The sequence below is a fragment of the Momordica charantia genome (genome assembly GCF_013281855.1).
Source record: "Momordica charantia cultivar OHB3-1 chromosome 9 unlocalized genomic scaffold, Mcharantia_2.0 BLBB01000009.1, whole genome shotgun sequence".
NCBI classification, from domain to species: Eukaryota; Viridiplantae; Streptophyta; class Magnoliopsida; order Cucurbitales; family Cucurbitaceae; genus Momordica; species Momordica charantia.
Genome location: NW_028275167.1, coordinates 12,065,700 through 12,085,976, shown reverse-complemented (window position 1 = coordinate 12,085,976; position 20,277 = coordinate 12,065,700). Strand labels below are relative to the sequence as shown.

The 20,277-nt window shown below is 34.6% G+C and overlaps 1 protein-coding gene across 2 annotated transcripts in view; it reads right to left on the bottom strand.

Moving 5' to 3' along the window:
- EMB140 (EMBRYO DEFECTIVE 140) overlaps positions 1-13,266 on the bottom strand; it is a 29,419-nt gene extending 16,153 nt beyond the window's left edge. The window contains exons 1-9 of one of the 2 annotated variants that reach the window (XM_088117968.1): positions 12,930-13,266; positions 12,717-12,853; positions 12,358-12,415; positions 11,748-11,963; positions 9,317-9,598; positions 9,069-9,203; positions 8,869-8,994; positions 8,394-8,438; positions 7,956-8,063 (exon numbers count right to left, since the gene is read on the bottom strand). In XM_088117968.1, the coding sequence (XP_087974094.1) occupies positions 7,956-8,063; positions 8,394-8,438; positions 8,869-8,994; positions 9,069-9,203; positions 9,317-9,598; positions 11,748-11,963; positions 12,358-12,415; positions 12,717-12,853; positions 12,930-13,157 (1,335 nt within the window). In that variant the 5' untranslated portion in view covers positions 13,158-13,266. The remainder of the gene's footprint in view (positions 1-7,955; positions 8,064-8,393; positions 8,439-8,868; positions 8,995-9,068; positions 9,204-9,316; positions 9,599-11,747; positions 11,964-12,357; positions 12,416-12,716; positions 12,854-12,929) is intronic. The other variant, XM_088117967.1, reaches the window with a different exon arrangement.
- Positions 13,267-20,277: the final 7,011 nt, after the last annotated feature.

Below are 20,277 nucleotides of genomic sequence, written 5' to 3'. Positions count from 1 at the left end.
ACCAAAAAATCCCACCTAGAATATAAAAACAGATCACCATTCAAATAAATGACTGAACTTTTGCTTTGGTTAATTTCAAGACCCAATATTGCCTAAAAAAATGACAAAAAGCAATTAAGCTTAAAAAGGACTCTTCCAGGCTAGAATAGAAAAACAGAACATTATTGGCAATTTGGCGATAATTGATAAATGGACTCTATTTGACCCAACTCTGAACCCTTCAATCACCCCTCTCCACACCCTTTGAGACTAGTCTGCTGAGTGAAAAGAAAAGGAGACAAGGCATCCCCTTCCCTTAGGTCTCTCGAAGCAAGAATCTTACCGAGCGGCCTCCCGCTTATCAAAACAGAAAACCTCACATTCCCACATCCATCCCCTCCATTCGGACCTTATCTAGGAAATCTCAAACAGTCAAACCACATGGTCATAGGCTGCCTCAAAGTCGATCTTGAAGGAAGACCTTGATTGCATGCCCAATAATCTTCGATAGCCTCATTGGCAATAAGAACTTGGTCCAAATTTTGTTTCCCTTCTAAAAATGCACCCCGGCACATAAATTGTGCTAGGTAAGACTTTCCTTTTAACTTTTTAGCCAGCACCTTAGCTATGATCTTATAAAGGCTTGTGACAAAACTGATGAGTCTAAAGTCTCATTTTCCTAACCTTCTCCTTTTCTGGACAGCACACAAGGGTTTCATTCATAGAAGCATCAATAATACCTCTTTTCTGGAACTCAGAAAACACTCCAAAGATAGCCTTTAATATGCTCTCGATTCTCCTAAAATAAGGCCATCGATAAACCATTTGGGCCTTGCAACTTGTCTCCTTCAAAATCGAAAACCACCTTCCTAATCTCTCACAAAGAAAAAGGGGCTTCCAAGCTTTACCTTTCAAACTCGAAAGTAGGATACCAATCTAGACCCTCCATTGAGAAGTCAAGGGAGGTCCATACAACAAAGAAAAAAAAGGAAAGGACCTCTCCCTCAAAAGCCTGATCCCCCTCAATAAGCTCGCCTTCCACCGTTCCCGAGAGACAAGGAAATTCTTACCCTATTTAACCCACTACACCCTAGCTCTCAGCCTCCAACTCTATCCTATCTGCCGATGATCTCCTCAAAATCCCCCTTCAATCTAGCTCTCTCCTCCCTTAGCTCTCTCGTCAACTACCCTTGCTCATCTAAATTATCTAGGGCTTGAATATTGTTGAACACTTCAGTTTTTTGATCCTCGGATCCCAAACACACTATGATTCCACTCCTTCAGCATCCCTTTGAGGGAAGCTAATTTCCTCACAAACCGAAAGTCTTCCCACTTCCCTTCCATAGCAACATTCCACCCAGACATAAATGAGGAATTAAAGTCCGAATGGGGTAGCCCCATATTCTCAAACCTAAATGGGCATGAACCCCCTTGCTAGCCCTGAATCTAGACAAGCTCACCAATGATTGGAAGTCATCCCAAACGCCAAAAACTATCTTGCATTTCTAAACGTACATCAGCCACTAGACAGCATGAATCTATCCAATTTTCACCCCATTCCCTCGACGCCCTCTCCATCTCCACCCCAATGCCTCGATTTGGAATCTTTTAATTTTAATTATTTTAGTATTAAAAAGTATTAAATATCTGTTTTTCAGCTTTTACATGGGCCTCCTCATCTTTCCTCTTCAGTTTGGTTTTTATGATTAAATGTCGTCAAAGCCTTATTATTCGGAATTGTTCGAGAGGAATTCAAGATTATTTGAAGAGAAACGAAGACTTTACGACGAAAGTTTCTATTCATCTAAGTTTACCTTCACTTTGGTGTTCTCTTGTCGACTCTTATATGCATCACTCTCCTTCTATGATTTATGCTAATTGGGGAGGTTTTATTAATTCGTTGTAATTTTGATATTTACATTTTTCTTTTTTCACTCTTTTGGGAGTTTGTATCCTTGAACACTTGTATTATCTTTTCATTATTTCAATGAGAAGTCGTATCTTTGTTCAAAAAAAAAAAGTATTAAATATCAATAAATGCATTAAAATTATACATTTTTATATGAAATAAGGGTATATATATAATTTACTAATTTAAATAATTAAATTTGAAATCCATCCCATTTGGATGACTATTATATCGCCTTTCTAAATGAATACTTAGCCATCATTCGTGAAGAAAAGATTCTCTCTTATGTGGAGAAGAGGATTCAGATTCTTAAAGATTACTTGAAGGAATTGAAGGATGCTTTTGAGGTTTGTTTTTTCCTTCTTCGGTTTCTTCTTCGCCCATGTAGGTTTTGAAGTCCTATGGTGCTCCAGGATTTGTTTTTGAAGCTTTTTTTTTAAAGCTTTTTGGTTTCTATCGTGGCCGTCCTTGGCTGATATTTCTCCTTGACGATGATTTTATGCCTATTATCGTTCTTGTTTAGCTAGATTATTTTTTCTTTACTCTGTTTTCTTATTCTCTCCCTTTGAGAGATTGTTTCTTTTTTAACTGAGAGAAGTTCATATCTTGTAAAAAAAATAATTTCTTTTGAACAAAAAACAACTTTTCATACAAAAAAAAATAATTTAATTTTTTTTTAATGAGAAACAAATATTTCATTGATGATATGAAAAATTACAATAGGGGGAAAGAAACCCTAATTTTTTTTTCTAAAATCCGTGTGTCCGGGCCAGCTTGCGCGCACCTCGACTAATCACGGGTCAACCGCCTGACCCTACTACGTTAGGTTGACAAGGTAACTCGTAGGATATTAAATCCTAGGTAGATGGCCACCATGGTTTGAACTCATTCCCTCTAAGCCCTTTGCTATTTACATCGGTCCCAAATATTTTATATTTTTATTAATAATTTAATAGAAAATGTCCATAAATATATATTTTTAAATATTTAAAAACTCAAAATTGAGGACGGTTGGGAATGGGGTGGGGAAACCGTCCCCTAGAAACACTGGGAGAAATTTTTCCTTCATCCCCTACTCTAATCCTCTTAAGAATGAACAAACCGCCACTCAACCCAAAAGCTTAAGCTGATGGGTTGGGTAAATTGAATTCATTTATATGGATTCTAACACTCCCTCTCACTTGTGGGCTTGGAAAACAACATCAAGACCCAACAAGTGGAAATCATAATAAATGGGGAGGAAATGCCAATGCAGAGGTTCGAACATAGGACCTCCCGCTCTGATACCAACTTGATTTTGATGGAATAAAAAATATTTGTATTCCAATTTTTTTTTTTTTGATAATAAGAAATACATGGCCTTCTTATATAGAAGATAGGCTCAAACATAAATGGAAATAAAGATATAATAATAATTAATATTGGCAACTAATTTACAACTAATATTTACAAATAATAAACCAACACTCCCCCACAAGCTGGTTGAAAGATATCTTCCATTGCCAGCTTGTCAACCATCTTGTCAAATTGTACTTTCGGTAGTCCTTTTGTCAACACATCGACAGTCTGCTCCATTGTTGGGAGGTAAGGGATACATATCACGCCGGTATCAACTTTTTCTTTTATGAAATGTTTGTCAATTTCAATATGCTTAGTCCTATCATGTTGAACTGGATCGTGGGCTATGGAGATGGCAGCCTTGTTGTCGCAATGAACTTTTATGGGTGCTTTCTGAAATACTCTCAATTCTTCAAGTAACCTTTTTATCCATATCCCTTCACAAATACCATGGGCTAGGGCCCTAAATTCTGCTTCAGCACTGCTTCTGACCACTACATTTTGTTTCTTACTTCGCCAAGTTACTAAGTTACCTCCAACAAATGAACAATAACCAGAAGTAGATCTTCTATCTGTCATACTTCCTGCCCAATCAGCATCGGTATAAACTTCAACCTGCAAATGGTTGTGTTTTTTGAACAATATACCTTTTCTTGGAGTTCCTTTCAGATATCTTAAAATTCTATAGGCAGCTTTAAAGTGAACTGATCCTGGTGAGTGCATAAATTGACTTACCATGCTTACTGCAAAGGTAATATCTGGACGTGTGTGAGACAAGTAGATGAGTCTTCCCACAAGACTTGATATCGTTCCTTATCCTTTACTTCTTCTCTTGTAGCTTCCAGTTTCAAATTAGGTTCAATAGGGGTCTCAGCTACCTTGCATCCAAGCAAACCTGTTTCTCCAAGTAAATCAAGAATATATTTTCTTTGGTTAACAAAGATACCTTTCTTAGATCTTGCAAACTCCATTCCTAGGAAGTACTTTAACGTTCCTAGGTCCTTGATTTGAAATTCACTTGCGAGTCTTTTCTTTAAAGTAGCCAGTTCTACTTCATCATCACCTGTAAGCACAATGTCATCTACATAGACAATCAAAATTGCAGTTTTATTGCTTTCAGAACGTTTGTAAAAGATCGTATGATCAGCTTGACTCTGAAGGAATCCATAGCTCATGACTACTTTACCAAATCGTTCAAACCATGCTCTTGGAGATTGTTTGAGTCCATACAGAGATTTCTTTAACCGACATACTTTATCCTTTCCAAGATTAGCTTCAAAACCTGGTGGTAAACTCATAAACACTTCTTCTTCAAGATCTCCATTCAGAAAAGCATTTTTTACATCGAGTTGGTGAAGAGACCAATCTAAATTTGCAGCTAGAGATAAAAGTATCCTAATGGAGTTGATTTTAGCAACAGGAGCAAAAGTTTACTGATAGTCAATCCCATAGGTTTGAGTAAATCCCTTAGCAACTAGTCTAGCTTTATACCTTTCAACACTACCATCAGCATTACACTTGATTGTAAAAACCTATTTACACCCCACAGTTTTCTTATCTCTTGGCAAATCTACGATCTCCCATGTACAATTATGTCTTAGAGCATTCATCTCCTCAATAACAGCTACTTTCCAATTTGGATCATTTAGGGCTTCTTGTATGTTTCTTGGAATAAACAAGTTAGTTATCCTAGACGTAAAGGCTTTATGACTACTTGATAGTTTTTCATAGGAGATATAGTTTTCAATGGGATATTTGGTGCAAGTTCGAGTTCCTTTTCTTAAGGCCATAGGAACATCAAGATCATAAACAACCGGTGTGACATTTTCAATATTTGGAGTGACAAGAATGGAAGATTGATTACCTGGAGTTTCAGAATTATCCCTCGGAGTTTCAGATTGGGTCTGTGATGAGTCAGCTATCTGGTCCTCATTCGTTTGATTGAGTCTTCTTCTAGTATAAAACTTAAACTCAAGATTTGGACCAATTTGATCATTTCGTAGTAATTCTCCCCCTGAATCAGAATTTTCTACACTTGGCATTGAAGGACTCGTAAAGACAGGACTATGACTAGTAAAGTTGGGACTTAAAACATTAGGAAGAGGAACAGGTATATCCCAAAAATTATCATCCTCTAAATTTAGTTTCTCCCCCTGAAGATAATTTTGGGTAAAAAACGGTTGATTTTCCAAAAATGATACATCCATACTCACATGTAGTTTTTTTGTTTGAGGATCAAAACATTTACACCCTTTTTTCGTAGAATCATAGCCCAAGAAAATGCATTTAATAGCTTTATGATCTAATTTTGACCGAAAAGGACTAGGAATATGCACATAAGTGGTACACCCAAAAACTTTGAGAGGTAAATCAGAGTTCAAAAGAGTTGTTGGAAAATATTCTTTCAAAGCATCAAGAGGAGTTTTAAACTTCAAAACTTTAGTAGGCATTCGATTTATTAGGTAGGTAGCCGTAAGAACAGCTTCCCCCCATAAGTACTTAGGGGCATTCATAGAAAACATTATAGCCCGAGAAACCTCCAATAAATGCCTATTTTTTCGTTCAGCAATACCATTTTGTTGAGGAGTATCTCGACAAGTGGAGTGATGAACAATACTTTTATTTCTCAAAAACTCACTCAAATGTTCATTGAAATATTCAGTTCCATTGTCAGAATGCAAGATACTAATTTTGGTTTGAAATTGGGTTTCAATCATATTGTAAAAACATTTGAAAATATCTTTCACATCAGATTTGTTTGTCAATAAATAGGCCCAAGACAAGCGAGTATGATCATCAATAAAAGTTACAAACCACCGTCTACCACTATGAGTTAGAACTTTAGAAGGACCTCAAACATCGCTATGAATTAAGTAAAACGGTTTGGAGGACTTGTAAGGTTTTGGCAAATATGTGGATCGATGATGTTTTGCAAAGATGTAGTTTTCACAATGAAATTGAGAACAATTAACTCCTTTAAACAAATCTGGGAATAGATATTTGAGATAGAAGAAACTAGGATGTCCTAACCTAAAATGTCATAGCATAATTTTTTCTTTAACAGAGAGAAAACTGTTACTACTAAAGCACTGAGTTATTTTATTACTACCAGAAAGCTCATCAAAGTAGTAGAGGCCATCCAGCATCCTAGCACATCCAAACGTCTTCCCCGAGGACCGATCCTGAAAAACACAGTGAGATGCATAGAAAGTAACAAGACAGTTAGAATCTTTAAAGAGTTTACTAACTGATAGAAGATTGCAGGCTAATTTAGGAACATGAAGAACCGATTGAAAAGTGATATTTTCGGTTAATTTAATGGTTCCCTTTCCTGCAATATAAGAGAAACTGCCATCGGCAACCTTAATTTTTTCATTGCAATATGTAGGTGAGTATGACTCAAATATTTTAGAAGAACTAGTCATGTGGTCAGAAGCTCCGGAATCAATGATCCACGGAGATGAGTCAAAACAAGAAAATGCTCTAGGATAATTACCTGTTTGTGCCAAGGAAATACAAAGATTACCAGATGATGAATTGGTCTCTAGCTGTTGTGATAGATGTTCTTTAATAGATGGATTTGAGTCAACACTATAAGTGTGAACTTTCTCCCGGTCACTCTCATATTCCGCTAGACTTTGGTTGGAACTTTGAGTTACTTCAACGATTTCTTCAACCATGGTGGCAAAAACAAGTTAACTGAATCAAATCAAACCACAATATGATATTAGAGAGGATATAGACGGATAACCAGAAAAACCCGAACCGAACCGGGTGGACAAAATCGGACCAGAAAAAAACCGAACCGGTACAAAACCAAACCAGATCTGCGAACCAAACCCAGCCGGACGAACCACCTGAATCGAACCGGTCTAGGGTTTATAGAACAAGAACGGCCCACGAACACAGAAGCCGATTTGCTTCTACTACTAGATCTGCGAAGGGGGGGGGCGTTTCTATCACGGCAAATCCACGACGAACAGAGGATAGCGGCGGTGAGCGCAACGGCAAACGGCGGCAAAAACCGAAGGCTGGAGGCTCGTACGGCGGCGGATCTGAATGGGTTCCGAGCAGCAACCTCCGAATCAATAGCTCCGACTCGGCACCAACTACAATCGCGAAAAAAAAAAAACTATGGCTCTGTCGAATGAGAAACACCGCGCACGAAGGGACCGACCGGAAGTAGGATGCGTCGTTTGAAGATGACGGCTAGGGTTCCGATGGTGAAGGTGGCGACGGCGAACTAGAGTGTCGGAATAGTAACCTACCATGCCGGAAGTAGGATGCACCGTTCGAGAATAACAGTGGCTAGGGTTCCAGCAACAGTAATGGCAGCGGCTAGGGTTTCTACAAGCCCTTAGGATATTAGGGTTTATTTTAGCTCTGATACCAACTTAAGAATGAACAAACCACCACTCAACCCAAAAGCTTAAGCTGATGGGTTGGGTAAATTTAATTCATTTATATGGATTCTAACAGATCCAATTCTAAAATGGAGATTCCCTATTGCGTTTGGAGCAAGGCTCCACTTAGAATTTCGTCTACCCTTTTATGTTGACAGTCTTTAAAGAAAAGATACTAACAGCAGTTATTAGAAATAATAAAATAATAATAAGATATTAACAGCACACTTGATATGAGTGATGGAAACATTCAATAAAAGTAGATCGGTAATGAATAGTATATACTGCAGATGAGATCCAAGAATATGAAAAAACATATAGAAAACCTGAAAGGTCTCTTTAATCAACGAATATTCCAATACGTCCTCTATCTCAGACGCAAATGAGATTCTCCGCCTCAAGCCATCAACTCGTGTAAGAAACAAATCCAAGTACTACAACAAGGTCAAATATGCAATGTCATCAAACTCAAATGAAAATTTAAAATCTTATTTCTCATTTGTTAATTTCATCTCGTGCATAACTCTTTTGAGAATACTAATTAACAATAATGATATAAGTTGGCATGCTTTTGTACTGAATTTTATTTATCCAATCAATTTTTTTCTTATCCAAATCAAACAATTATGAAATAATTTCATCCTCTTACAACTACAAGCTCTTTGTCTTAAGCTACTGCATACTTTCTATATAGTAACCAGTATAGATTGCATAAGGACAGCCAGAATAATTAGGTATATATCCAGATAAATGATAATACATACCTCATCCAAGGTTGAGAATGAGCACTGCAAGGATTTTTCAAAGACCTGTATAGAGTATGCATCAAGAAAAAATATTCTGATTTCAAATCTTAAAGAAGTAAAACTTTTTATGCAGTACACAAACAGAAAATAGACAAATACAAAAACAAAGTAATTTTTTCAGCCCAAAACAAAAAGCAAAAAGCAAATAGACTAAGTTACTTTTCTAGTGGAAGTAATTTCTTTCAGATTACTTCTATTTCAAATTTGTTTCCTTGCTCTCAATTACTTTTCTAATAAAATCTAGGCAAACTTTTGGAGCTCCAGAGAAACTATGTCACCAGCATTAAGTAAAGCAATTTTTGCCAAGAACAATTAGGGCAGATTCGCTTGTGACAAAATGTAAAATAGTCATCTTGTCTAATGAATTATGAAATCAAAACAAACTCTACATAAAAAGACTGCTCAGAGAAAGGGTGTAGTTCTTGATGCTTACAGAAGCTATCTCGCCCTCAGAAGCACGAGCACGTTCCAAAGCAAGCAAATATCTAACCCAAAGGTCACCTACCCATGGACAATTCCTAGTAGCCCTGGAGTAAACGTTCCTTACAATACTGCCCACCTGAAAACCCAACTTCATGTATAATTATATCTTAAAACTATGTCCATAATTCATAAGAAACAAGAAGGAGAAACCTTCAAAGTTTTGTCCATGTATCGGGTGTAATCAAGCCAGAGATCAACTGATACTGGAAAATCAGCAACTGCACGCTCAAACAGAACTTGGACCCTTGCTGGATCTCCAGCAGATTGTTCAAATTTCAGGTAAATCTGCAAGAAAAATAGAAATAAAAATTTTTTATCTAAAACCAACGAGGAGAAGCTTTTATGATGATTTAAACTCCAAAGGGGTCAGGTAGGTCAAAAATGTAAATGCTACATACGATATATTGGTTCAGTCTTTCAGTATCTGTCGTATCCTGTCTTGAAATTTGTTTTTCCAATTGAACGCGGGCATTATACATATCCAGTGCTCTTTGGTAAGCCGAGGCAACTTGAGAAGGAACCCTGTCTGAGTCATTAGATTTCACTTCAAGAACACATCCATGTTCCCCTTCCATCTCCCATGCCTTGTAGGCCTCAAGTGTTGAATTCATATTAGCTAGAGGAAGGGACAACTGACGGTGGAAATTGCTTCGAATCAGCTGAACTTGTTTTTCCTTCGCCTGAATAATAATATGCAGCTCTGAACATGTGTATAACTTCTATCCAAGTTAAATTTATTTATATTGATCATCCACAAGACAGAGAAATATTTATGAAAAAAATCAAAAACTTACCATACATAAGCTTCTCTCCGTACATCCTTTTAACCATTTTCAATTGTAAGAAACATGAGTAATGATGCTGAAAATATGTGATAGACTCCAATTCACTTGACATAGGCAGGAAGAAAAGAAAAAGATAGGCAAGATATAAGGAAAGCCTTTTCTTTTTTTTTCTCTTTTTTTTTTATGAGAAACAGATGATATGAAGAAAGTTTTAATGTATTTAAAGAACAAGGACCAACAAAAGGGATGTGCCCCTTTGCCTTGACTTGGTTGTTTTCACTCTTTCCAGTTGGAGTGTGCATACCAAAATTTTTTGTTTTATTATAAAAACCGAGCTTTCATTAAGATAAATGAAAAAATTATGACATAAAAAAACTAGTTTAACAAAAGAAGTCAGGCGTATTATTAATATTTCAAGCAAAAAATTCTTTTGTAATTATAGCCTCTCTTCAATTATGCAAGACTGGAGAGCTCTTCTTTTGTAGTTCTTAGGGGGGGGGGGGGGTCCCTCTTCCCCCTGCCCTTAGGCTGTTTGTTGTGTTTCTATGCTTTTGCTAATACAAAGTTTCTTATCCAAAAAAATATATATATATATATGCTTCAAGCAACAGACATCATGGCACGAGGACCAACCAATGAAGAAGGAAATCTCCAGTTCAACACGTGGACAATCAAGATTCAAGCTTTATGATGATGGAGACAAGCGGAGAAAGGAGCTTCAAGGGAACATGAAGAAGAGCTCCAATTTATGAAGCATTTATGGTTTGAGTCTTAGAAAAATATTTTCATGTAATTCTTAGTGCAACCTTCTTTTGGACTTCATGGGTAATTTATGTAATAGCTCTTAGACCCAATTGTAGGGTTATGTACCTTAGCTATGTCCATTTGTAACTAGTTTAGTGTACGTTTAGTTATTCAAGTTTCTTTTTCTTTTTATTTTAGGAAAAAACAAGATGCCTATATATAGGCGTAGGCCTCTTCATGAACATTTAAGGCATTGGAAAATCGATTAATGAAAATAACATTTGAGCTTATCTTCTTTGCTCCCCAAAACCGTGAGCGTTGGCTCATCTTAAGCTAGTTGCACAAATCTCTTTAAAACATGCAAGTTTAGGTTGGTCTCCAAACTTGTGGAGTGTTTCACTTTGAACCTAGAATAAGTTCTCTCTATCCAAAGCTTCGACCTTCAAGGTAAGTCCATTCTTCTTCCCCTTAAGTGATTCCTTGGGTATGTAGTGTTGTCGTGTGTTTTTAGGAGGTGTTTTTTATTACAAGGGTTGCCTAAGCCACTAGTAGTAAGGTTGAGTACATCATTTGATATAAGAGCTTCCTCGAAGCCTTTGATTTTACATCACCTACAAAAGACATGATGGATGGGCATGAATATGAAGGATTCTGAAAATGATCTATTGGCAGCAAGGTTCAATTTTAAAAAAAGGTTCTTGGCCAATACTTACCTCGAAGCAATCTACTTGCTCTCTTTGGGATTCGATTTTGGAAAAGGTGAGGAAAAACTTAGCACTTGGGAGAATTCCTTTTGTGGAAGACTTACTCTCATACAAGCTACCTTATCAAACGTCTCTATATACTTCTTGTCGACCCTTTCCATTCCATCCAAGGTGGCTAAAGATTTAGAAAGAATCTTGCAAAATTTCCTCTGAAAAGGTACCACAAGGCGGGTCAAAGCTTGGTGAGTTGGGACAAAGTTCTCAAGCCTATGGAATATGGAGGGCTTGCATCAAAGACTCTGGCACAGATATCCAAAAAAAATGAAAAGTTTCATCTAGTTGTTGACGAGTCTATTGAATTTTTGATGTTCCAAGTCTTATTTTTAAGCATCAATGATTCAATGCATTTCAACTATTATGTAATTACATTTACAGTAGTCAGTACCAAAATTACATTGTGAGAATTCAAATCTTAACATTGTATATTCCACAAAATGTAGCATATGACATGTATGTATAGCTCTGAAAGTTACATCATGAATAAGACCTCATAGAAGATGCCCATAAACATAAGAAATCAGGAAAGATGTTCTGACCTGAATATCAGTTTCATCAATGGATTGATATACGGCTTTCTCAAATTTTCTATATGCTTCCCATAATTCTTCAGCATCGGTAAAATGCAAACCAGCAGCTGTAAGAGCACGTTCAAATAAATCTCTAGCCTTTTTAATTCCAGAAGTTGCACAATCTCGCACCAATGGATTGTATTCTTGAACAAAATTTAAGTAGTCACACCAAAGAGAAACCGACTGCATAACATATTGAAAAGTTAAACTATCTCACATGACCACGAGCTACAAAAGAAAATCTGAAAACACCATGACACCTTCTACAACTTCAAAATATTGCATCCAAAATAAAACGAAGATAATTACAAAGAAACCCATTTTCCTTGAACTTGTACAGGATCAATAGAGTATAAAACCGCGCAAAAGGTCATGTTTCAAAGCCAATCATTTTATTTCCAAAGCAACAATCTAATCATCAAAAGGTACAATTTAAACTTATTTGTCCAACATCCAGATACATTTAAGGAGAGAGATTTAAGACTAGCAGTAATAGTATGCTAACATTCTTTAGCCTAACATGAAACATGCCTCATAAAACCAAGAGTTAATCTCCATATGACACGGCAATACAAACCAGATAATCAGACACCCCTCGCTCGTATAGCTTCTCGATTGCAGCAAGAGCCTCTGGCCTGCAAAGGCAACATGCCAAAAGAGAGCAAAACGAATCAATGTTAAAGAAGGGATTAACATAAATCTTAAACCCTTCTGTTTTTCCTTAAAATTTTCACAAAAAAAACCGGTTGAAAGTTTCAGGAACCTGTTTAGTAGTTTGAAATTGACAGGGGAAAAAAAATCAACTCAAGAAAACAGCATTGAAAAATGAACTAAAATTAGGGAGCAGTAGGGTAACATTAGCAGAAAATTAAACGCCACCTGAAAGAGAAATAACGGCACATCAAATTCTAAAAAGGTATTAACCGACGAGATTACCCAGTAGTACTGATAGATGCTTCGTCCTTGGCCCATTCCTGCCACATGGGAGGGGTCAATGGGAATATCTCACTCATTGCTTCCCTTGCTTTCCTCAGGTTGTCAAGGTCACCCATTTTCCTCAAAAGCTTTATACACTGAAGGAAGAAATGGGGAGAAGAAACGATGATTGATGAGAGAAAAAAGCATTTAAAGAAAGAAGAGGAAAATTACTTGGACATGAGCGTCGTAGTTGGAGGGGTTGGTGGAGAGCTCGGATTGAAGAGTGTGGAGCTGGAGCTGGAGCTTTTGGTCGGATTCGTCGTCCTCAGAATCAGAATCAGAGTCAGAGGAAGTGGAAGTAGGGTTGTGAGGAAGGTCAGGCATCAGTTCATCTCCATTAATCGTATTCCCTTCGTCTGAAACTGGAACTTCAGCGTTAGATTCAATCGTCTCCGCCATGGCGTCGGACCTAGAGAGCTTGAATGCAGCACTATGCTCCTCTCCTGCCGAGGACCACGCATGAAACAACACTGCCTCCCACCACTCTACGGGTTAAACTTAAATTTGGCTTACAAACTCATTTCATGTTTCTTAAATTTACAAAATAATAATTATATAAAATTACTATCTAATTTAGGGGGTAAGTCGGGTCGGATTTCGGGTCAACCCCTACCCACTTGAATTAGGCTTTTCTTTTTATCTATTCCTTCTTCTCCTTCTAACCCCCGCTTTTTCCCCTCCTCTGCTCCAAAATCTATAGGAAATTGACCCATTTGACCTTTAAAAAATTTAGGTTTTGCTCCCACGTGCAATTAAGAAAAATAAAAGAATATAAATTTCCTAACATACCCCTGATTTTAAATGTAACTATTTAGGGCTTTCTTTTCCTCTTATTTCCTATTTGTACGCGAAATTCGAAGGGATTTCTCAAATTGTTCCTCTTCGTTTTCATCTCTCTCTTAACAACATACCAGCCGCCTCCCTTTCTCTCCATCTCACTCTCCTCTCGCAATCTCGTAGTGTCTCTGGCAATCTAGTACCCAATGGCAATGACGCAACCTAGTGGCAATGAGATCGAGATTCGACAACGATAGATGACCTGCAGCCCCCGTGCGAACTCCCTCGCAACAGAGACTCGTAGTGGTGCTACGAGCTCTCCCACGGTTGAACGAACTTGGGCATAAACTGAACGGAACTTGGGCGCGAATTAAATGATCTCTGGCTACTTAGGAGTTAATTGAACGAACTTGGGCATACTCGAGCGTGAATTATTGAACGAACTTGGGCATACTCGGGCGTGAATTGAACAGAGCTCGACAGGATTGAACAGAACTCGAGCTGGTTTCATATAAAATCCTCAAATCAAACATTTCCCCCGAGCTCCTTAGAAAACTGAATCGACGACCACGCAATCCCTTCAGCCACCGAAAAATCGCTCGCTTTAGTCGCAGGAAAATCGCTCAACAGAAACTATCAATCGAAGAAAATAAATCGCTTTACTTATAAAAGTGTCAGGATCAAGATAATTTAATTAATCTGTGAATCAATTAAATCAAATTATCTCGAAAATTCAAAACTGTAGACAAAATATGGCAACAAAAATCTCTTAGAAAATCGGTAGTCTTGAGGAAAATCGCGAAAATTGATTGTAATCTTAGAATATTCGTAATTTTGAGGCAAAAGAGAAAGGCTAAAAAAGAAAAGAAAAGGAAAAAGAAAAGAGGAGTGTAATGGTCCGGAGGGGCTTCATTGTAATTCCACGTTGTTTGCAAATAAGTAAAAACTGAATTTATGTTAAAAGAGTGAGTTTTTTTTTATAGTTGGTGATTTCTGCAAAACCTAAACTTTTTCATGTCAAATTAGTCAATTTCCCAAAATCCGGACAGAAATTACGTTCTCTTCTTCTCTTTCTTCTATTACTGTTTTGAATAAAAAAATGTGAAAGAAAGATAGTGAATATAAAATGGAATTGCATGCTTTTAAATCCACACAACTCAAAGCAAGATTTTGTTTGATTTCCCTCCTCAAATTCAAACCTTCAAAAATGCACTTGTTCGTTCCTCTTGTTTCTTTCTTTTTTCCTTCTTAATTACTGCAATTAAATTTCCCCCAATCAAAAAATCACTAAAAAAAATCAGCACCTATTCTTCAGTCTTGAACCCGCCATTGTTGGCTCTCGTTCCTTCCTTCTTCAATCAGCGTCGCCCTCGTATCCAATCCTTATCAGAAACAAGCACTCGTCGAAGGCGGAGCAATCAATCCAATCCTTTAGAAGCTCCTAATCTCCACCGTTTGCTGCTTCTACCCGTTCTTCCACGGTTGCTCAGTACGGCAAGTACTGTAATCACCTAGTACACTCTGATTTAGAGTCGTGTGCCACCACCGGTAGAGAATGTCACCACTGGTGGGTTATTCATGAAATTAAAGTTTTATTATGGATTTGAAAACTAATTTGGCAATTGATATTATGTTTATTTGCAAAGTATTTGAAGTATTCTTATATGATTTGATAAAGTTTTGTTTAGATTTATTTAAAGGTTTCAAATTGATATTTTATTTATTTGTGAAATATTTGAAATCATGTTTTGAGGATTGATAAAGTTTGTTTTAAATAAGTTCAATGTTTTGAATTAATTTAATATTGAAAGTAAGTATTTGTTTTACATTTTATTTGAAAGATATTTTGATTAATTTGATAAGGCTATCCAAATATGCCATATTTTTGTTTTGAGAAACGTTTTGCTTATTTGGGGTAGTAGCCTAATTTGGAATTGATGGATTTCTGTTCTGACTTATTTGTGGGAAGACACTTTTGTGGTTTGACATTCCTTGAGAATGTAGATTCATGTGTGTGTTATTCACTCACATGGCCTCACATTTAAGTAATCGTTCTGTTTGTTCTGGTCAATATTATTTCGACATCCCTGTTCTGGTCGATATTAATTCGACAACTCTGATAGAAGCTTTTGATTGATTGGTGTTACCGACGGGTAACCACATATGTTCTGTAGGCTACCCAAATAATGCAACCTCCCACTCTGATTTTGAAAGTATGAATGAATGTAACATTGTTTTGAATGTTTGAATGATTTAGTTATTTGAAAGTTTGAAAGTTGTACCAAATGTTTTGGAAGGAATTTTGAAAGTTTTGATCGATTGGTATTTTTGTTACAAATGTTTTGAAGGAAAAAAATGAATTTCAATGTTTAATATGGAAATTGCTTATTGAGTATTTTTGTACTCATTTTTCTGTTTATTAAATGTTTTCAGATGAAGGTTCAAGTGACTGCTCAGATAGTGAATTAGGAATAGCGTTCTGGCATGAGGAGTTGAAATCTTTAGTATTTTCCAATGTTTTTTAGCTTATGAGAACTTAGATAGTCATTGTAGTTATTCTTTGGCTTTATTACAGTGTAGGTTTTGTTTCAAAGTTGGACTTGTCCTTATCTTTTGTCACAGTATCAAATTAAATAAAGAAGTTTTTCTGTTAATATAGTGTTTATTTGTTTACGCTTCCGCATTTTGTCAGAATGACCCTATTAGAAAATACGGGTTGTTACATGTTTAGTAACCACTTTAAGTTTTTTGTTTTTAAAAAGTTAGAAAATTGAAAATACATACTAGAGAGAAAACAATTTATGTAGAGTAAATATGACAATGATGTGGATGCGAATGCTCTCCCCCATTCTCGTGGTCGTGAAAATATTTAGTCTCCGTCTGCACCTCGTTCTTGGGTCCGAGAGATGTTCTCGAGAAAAATTATCGGTTTTATAATTGTTTTTAATTATTTGTAGAATTTAAGTATAAAAAAAGTGTAATAAATATATATTAATTATTTAAAAAATGAAATCGGGGACGGGGACGGGGACGGGGTCGGGACATGCATTTCCTATTTTTTGGACCCGACCCTGCGGAAATTTTTGTCATCCCCAAATGTAGAGACATGAAAATACACGTTTTGAGAGATGTAAATAAACTTTTGGAAGATAAATTTTAGATAGATACATAAAAAGATTTAGAAAAAAATAGTTAAAGAAAAGTTAAAGACAAAAAAAGAAAAATTTTAGAGAAAAAAGTAAAGTTGAGAGAAAAAGATATGTTAAAAAAAATTATAAAGGAAGAGAAAAATTATAATGGAAACAAATTTAGAGATAAAAACAAGATTTTGAATATAATTTTTAGAGAAAATAAATAAATACAGAGATAAATAAAAGTTACAGTGAAAGAAAATTGAATGAGAAAATAAAATATAATTTTCAGAGGAAAAAATAGATTACGAAGAGAAATAAAAGTTATAAAAGACAAAGTTTTAGAGAGAAAAGAGTTAGGGAAAATATTAAATTTTCAGAGAGAGAAACGAAATTGGTCTATTAGAAAAAAAATAAAAAAATAAAAATACTGAAAATTTTGGAGGGAGACAAAAAAATAATAAATATTCAAAATATGAAAATGTTAGAGAGAAAAATAAAGTTTGTAGAGAGAAATTTAGGGGCGTTTGATAACCATTTTAGTTTTTTGTTTTTGGTTTTCTGTTTTTAAAAAACAAAAACCATATATGTTTGATTACCATTTTTTGTTTATTGTTTTTAAAAAACAAAAAACCAAACATGTTTGGTAACCATTTTTTATTTTTAAAAAGTTAAAAAATTGAAAATACATATTAGAGAGAGACAATTTTATGTAGAGTAGAGATGGTGTGGTTGCGAGTGAATATGCTCTCCCCCATTATCGGACTCGTGAAAATTTTTATTCTCCGTCTCCACCTCATTCTTGGATCCGAGAGATGTTCTCGAGAAAAATTATCAGTTTTATAATTGTTTTTAATTATTTTTAGAATTTAAATATAAAAAAGTGTAATAAATATATATTAATTATTTAAAAAATGGAATTGGGGACGGGGACAGGGTCGGGACATGCATATTTTGAAACAAATTTAGAAAAATATATATGTAAAATCTTTGTCTTCTCATGTGGAAACAGGAAAATATATATGTAAATAATCTTTTGGAAGATAAATTTTAGAGAGATAAATAAAAATATTTTGAAAAAAATAGGTTGAGAAAAGTTAAAGACAAAAAGAGAAAAATTTTGGAGAAAAAATAAAGTCGAGAGGAAAAGATATGTTAGAGAAAAAAAGAAATTATAAAGAAAGAGAAAAATTATAGTGGAAACAAATTTAGAAATAAAAACAAGATTCAAAATATAATTTTTATATAAAATAAATAAAAACAAAGATAAATAAAAGTTACAGTGAAAGAAAATTGAACGAGAAAATAAAATATAATTTTTAGAAGAAAAAATAGATTACCGAGAGACATAAAATTTATAAAACATGAAATTTTAGAGATAAAAAAGTTATGAAAAATATTAATTTTTTAGAGAGAGAAATGAAACTGGTCCGTTAGAAAAAAAACAAATATACAGAAAATGTTGGAGAGAGACAAATAACAATAAATATTTAAAATATGAAAATTTTAAAGAGAAAAAATACAATTTGTAGAGAGAAATTTAGAAATAAAAAAAAAATTAGAGTGAAAAATATTTTTTTTATGGATAAATATGAGAAAAAAAAAGTTAAGTATTAGAAGAAGGAATGAGATTTTGAAAAACAAAAACCTGTTTTTGAAAACTATTTTTTTTTGTTTTTGAAATTTACATACAATTTCAAAATTGCTTTTGAAAAACAAAAAACAGAAAATTGAATGGGTTATCAAACGATCCTGTTTTTGAAAAACTAAAAACGAAAAACGAAAAACGAAAAACGAAATGGTTATCAAACGAACCCTTAGAAATAAACAAATTTTAGAGTGAGAAATAATTTTTTTAGAGAGATAAATATGAGAAAGAAAAAAAAAGTTGAGTATTAGAAGGAAAAAATCAGTTTTTGAAAAACAAAAACTTGTTTTTAAAAACTACTTTTTTTTTTTTTTAAATTTACATAGAATTTCAAAATAGTTTTTGAAAAACAAAAAACAGAAAATTGAATTGGTTATCAAACAACACTGTTTTTAAAAGACCAGAAACCAAAAACGAAATTGTTATCAAACGGGCCCTTAGTAATTGGTTGAATTTTAGGATTTAAGGATTGATTTTAGATATTGGTTGTTTCTATGCATCTAAATTGACAACTACCCAAGAAAGAAGTTAAGTTAGATTTGTAGGATTTTCGAGAGAGGTAAGTGATTTACCATATCCCTTTGAAAAGTATTGTAAGTAACTTCCCATATCCCTTCCAAAACTAAAATTTATTTTGGATTTGATATGAAGATTTGAAATTGATGTCTTGCTTATGACATTGAAGTTTTATTATGGATTTGATAAATATTTTGGTAAATGATATCATGGTTATTTGTAAAATATTTGAAATTATGTTTGGTATGATAAAGTTTGTTTGAAATTATTTAAATGTTTTGAACTAATTTCATATTGAAAGTATGTATTTGTTTTACATATTTATTTGAAAGATATTTTGATTGATTTGATAGGGCTATTTGGATATGTCATATTTTTGTTTTAGAAAAGTTTTGCTTATTTGGGGTAGTAGCCTAATTTGGAATTGATGGATTTCTATTCTGGCTTATTTGTGGGAATACACTTTTGTGGTTTGGCATTCCTTAGGAATGAAGATTCATGTGTATGTTATTCACTCACATGGCCTCACACTTAAGTAAACGTTCTGTTTGTTCTGGTCGATATTATTTCGGTAACTCTATTCTGGTCGATATTAATTCAATAACTCTGATAGAAGCTTCTGATTGATTGGTGTTACCGACGGGTAACCACATATGTTCTGTAGGCTACCAAAATAATGCAACCTCCTACTCTAATTTTGAAAGTATGAATGAATGTAAATATTGTTTTGAATGTTTGAATGATTTAGTTTATTCGAAAGTTTGAAAGTTGTACTAAATCTTTTAGAAGGATTTTTAAAAGTTTGGATTTGATTGTATGTCTGTTACAAATGTTTTGAAAGGAAAAATGAATTTCAATGTTTGATATGGTAACTGCTTACTGAGTATTTTTGTACTCATTTTTTTTCGTTTTCTAAATGTTTTTAGATGAAGGTTCAAGTGACTGCTCCGATAGTGATTGAGAAATAGCATTCTGCATGAGAAGTTGGAATCTTTAGTATTTTCCATTGTTTTTTTTAGCTTATGAGAACTTAGTTAGTTCTGGTGGTTATTCTTTGGTTTTATTATAGTATAGGTTTTTGTTTCAAAGTTGGATTTGTCTTTATCTTTTGTTATAGTATCAAATTAAATAAATAAGTTTTTCCTTTAATATAGTGTTTATTTATTTATGCTTCCACATTTTGTCAGAATGACCGTATTAGAAAATACGGGTTGTTACAAATAACATAAAATTATTTGATATTGCCACGTCATCCAAAATTTGACAACTCAATCACGCCACATAATTTTTCTGTTAGTCAACTAACAGTCGAATAAGCTAAGGGACCATTTAAAACCATTTTCTAAAATTTGGGGACCAAATAATCACTTTTTGAAACTCGGGGACCAAATAAACATTTATCCTCAAACTCATGGACTACAATAGTACTTTACCCTAATATTTTAAA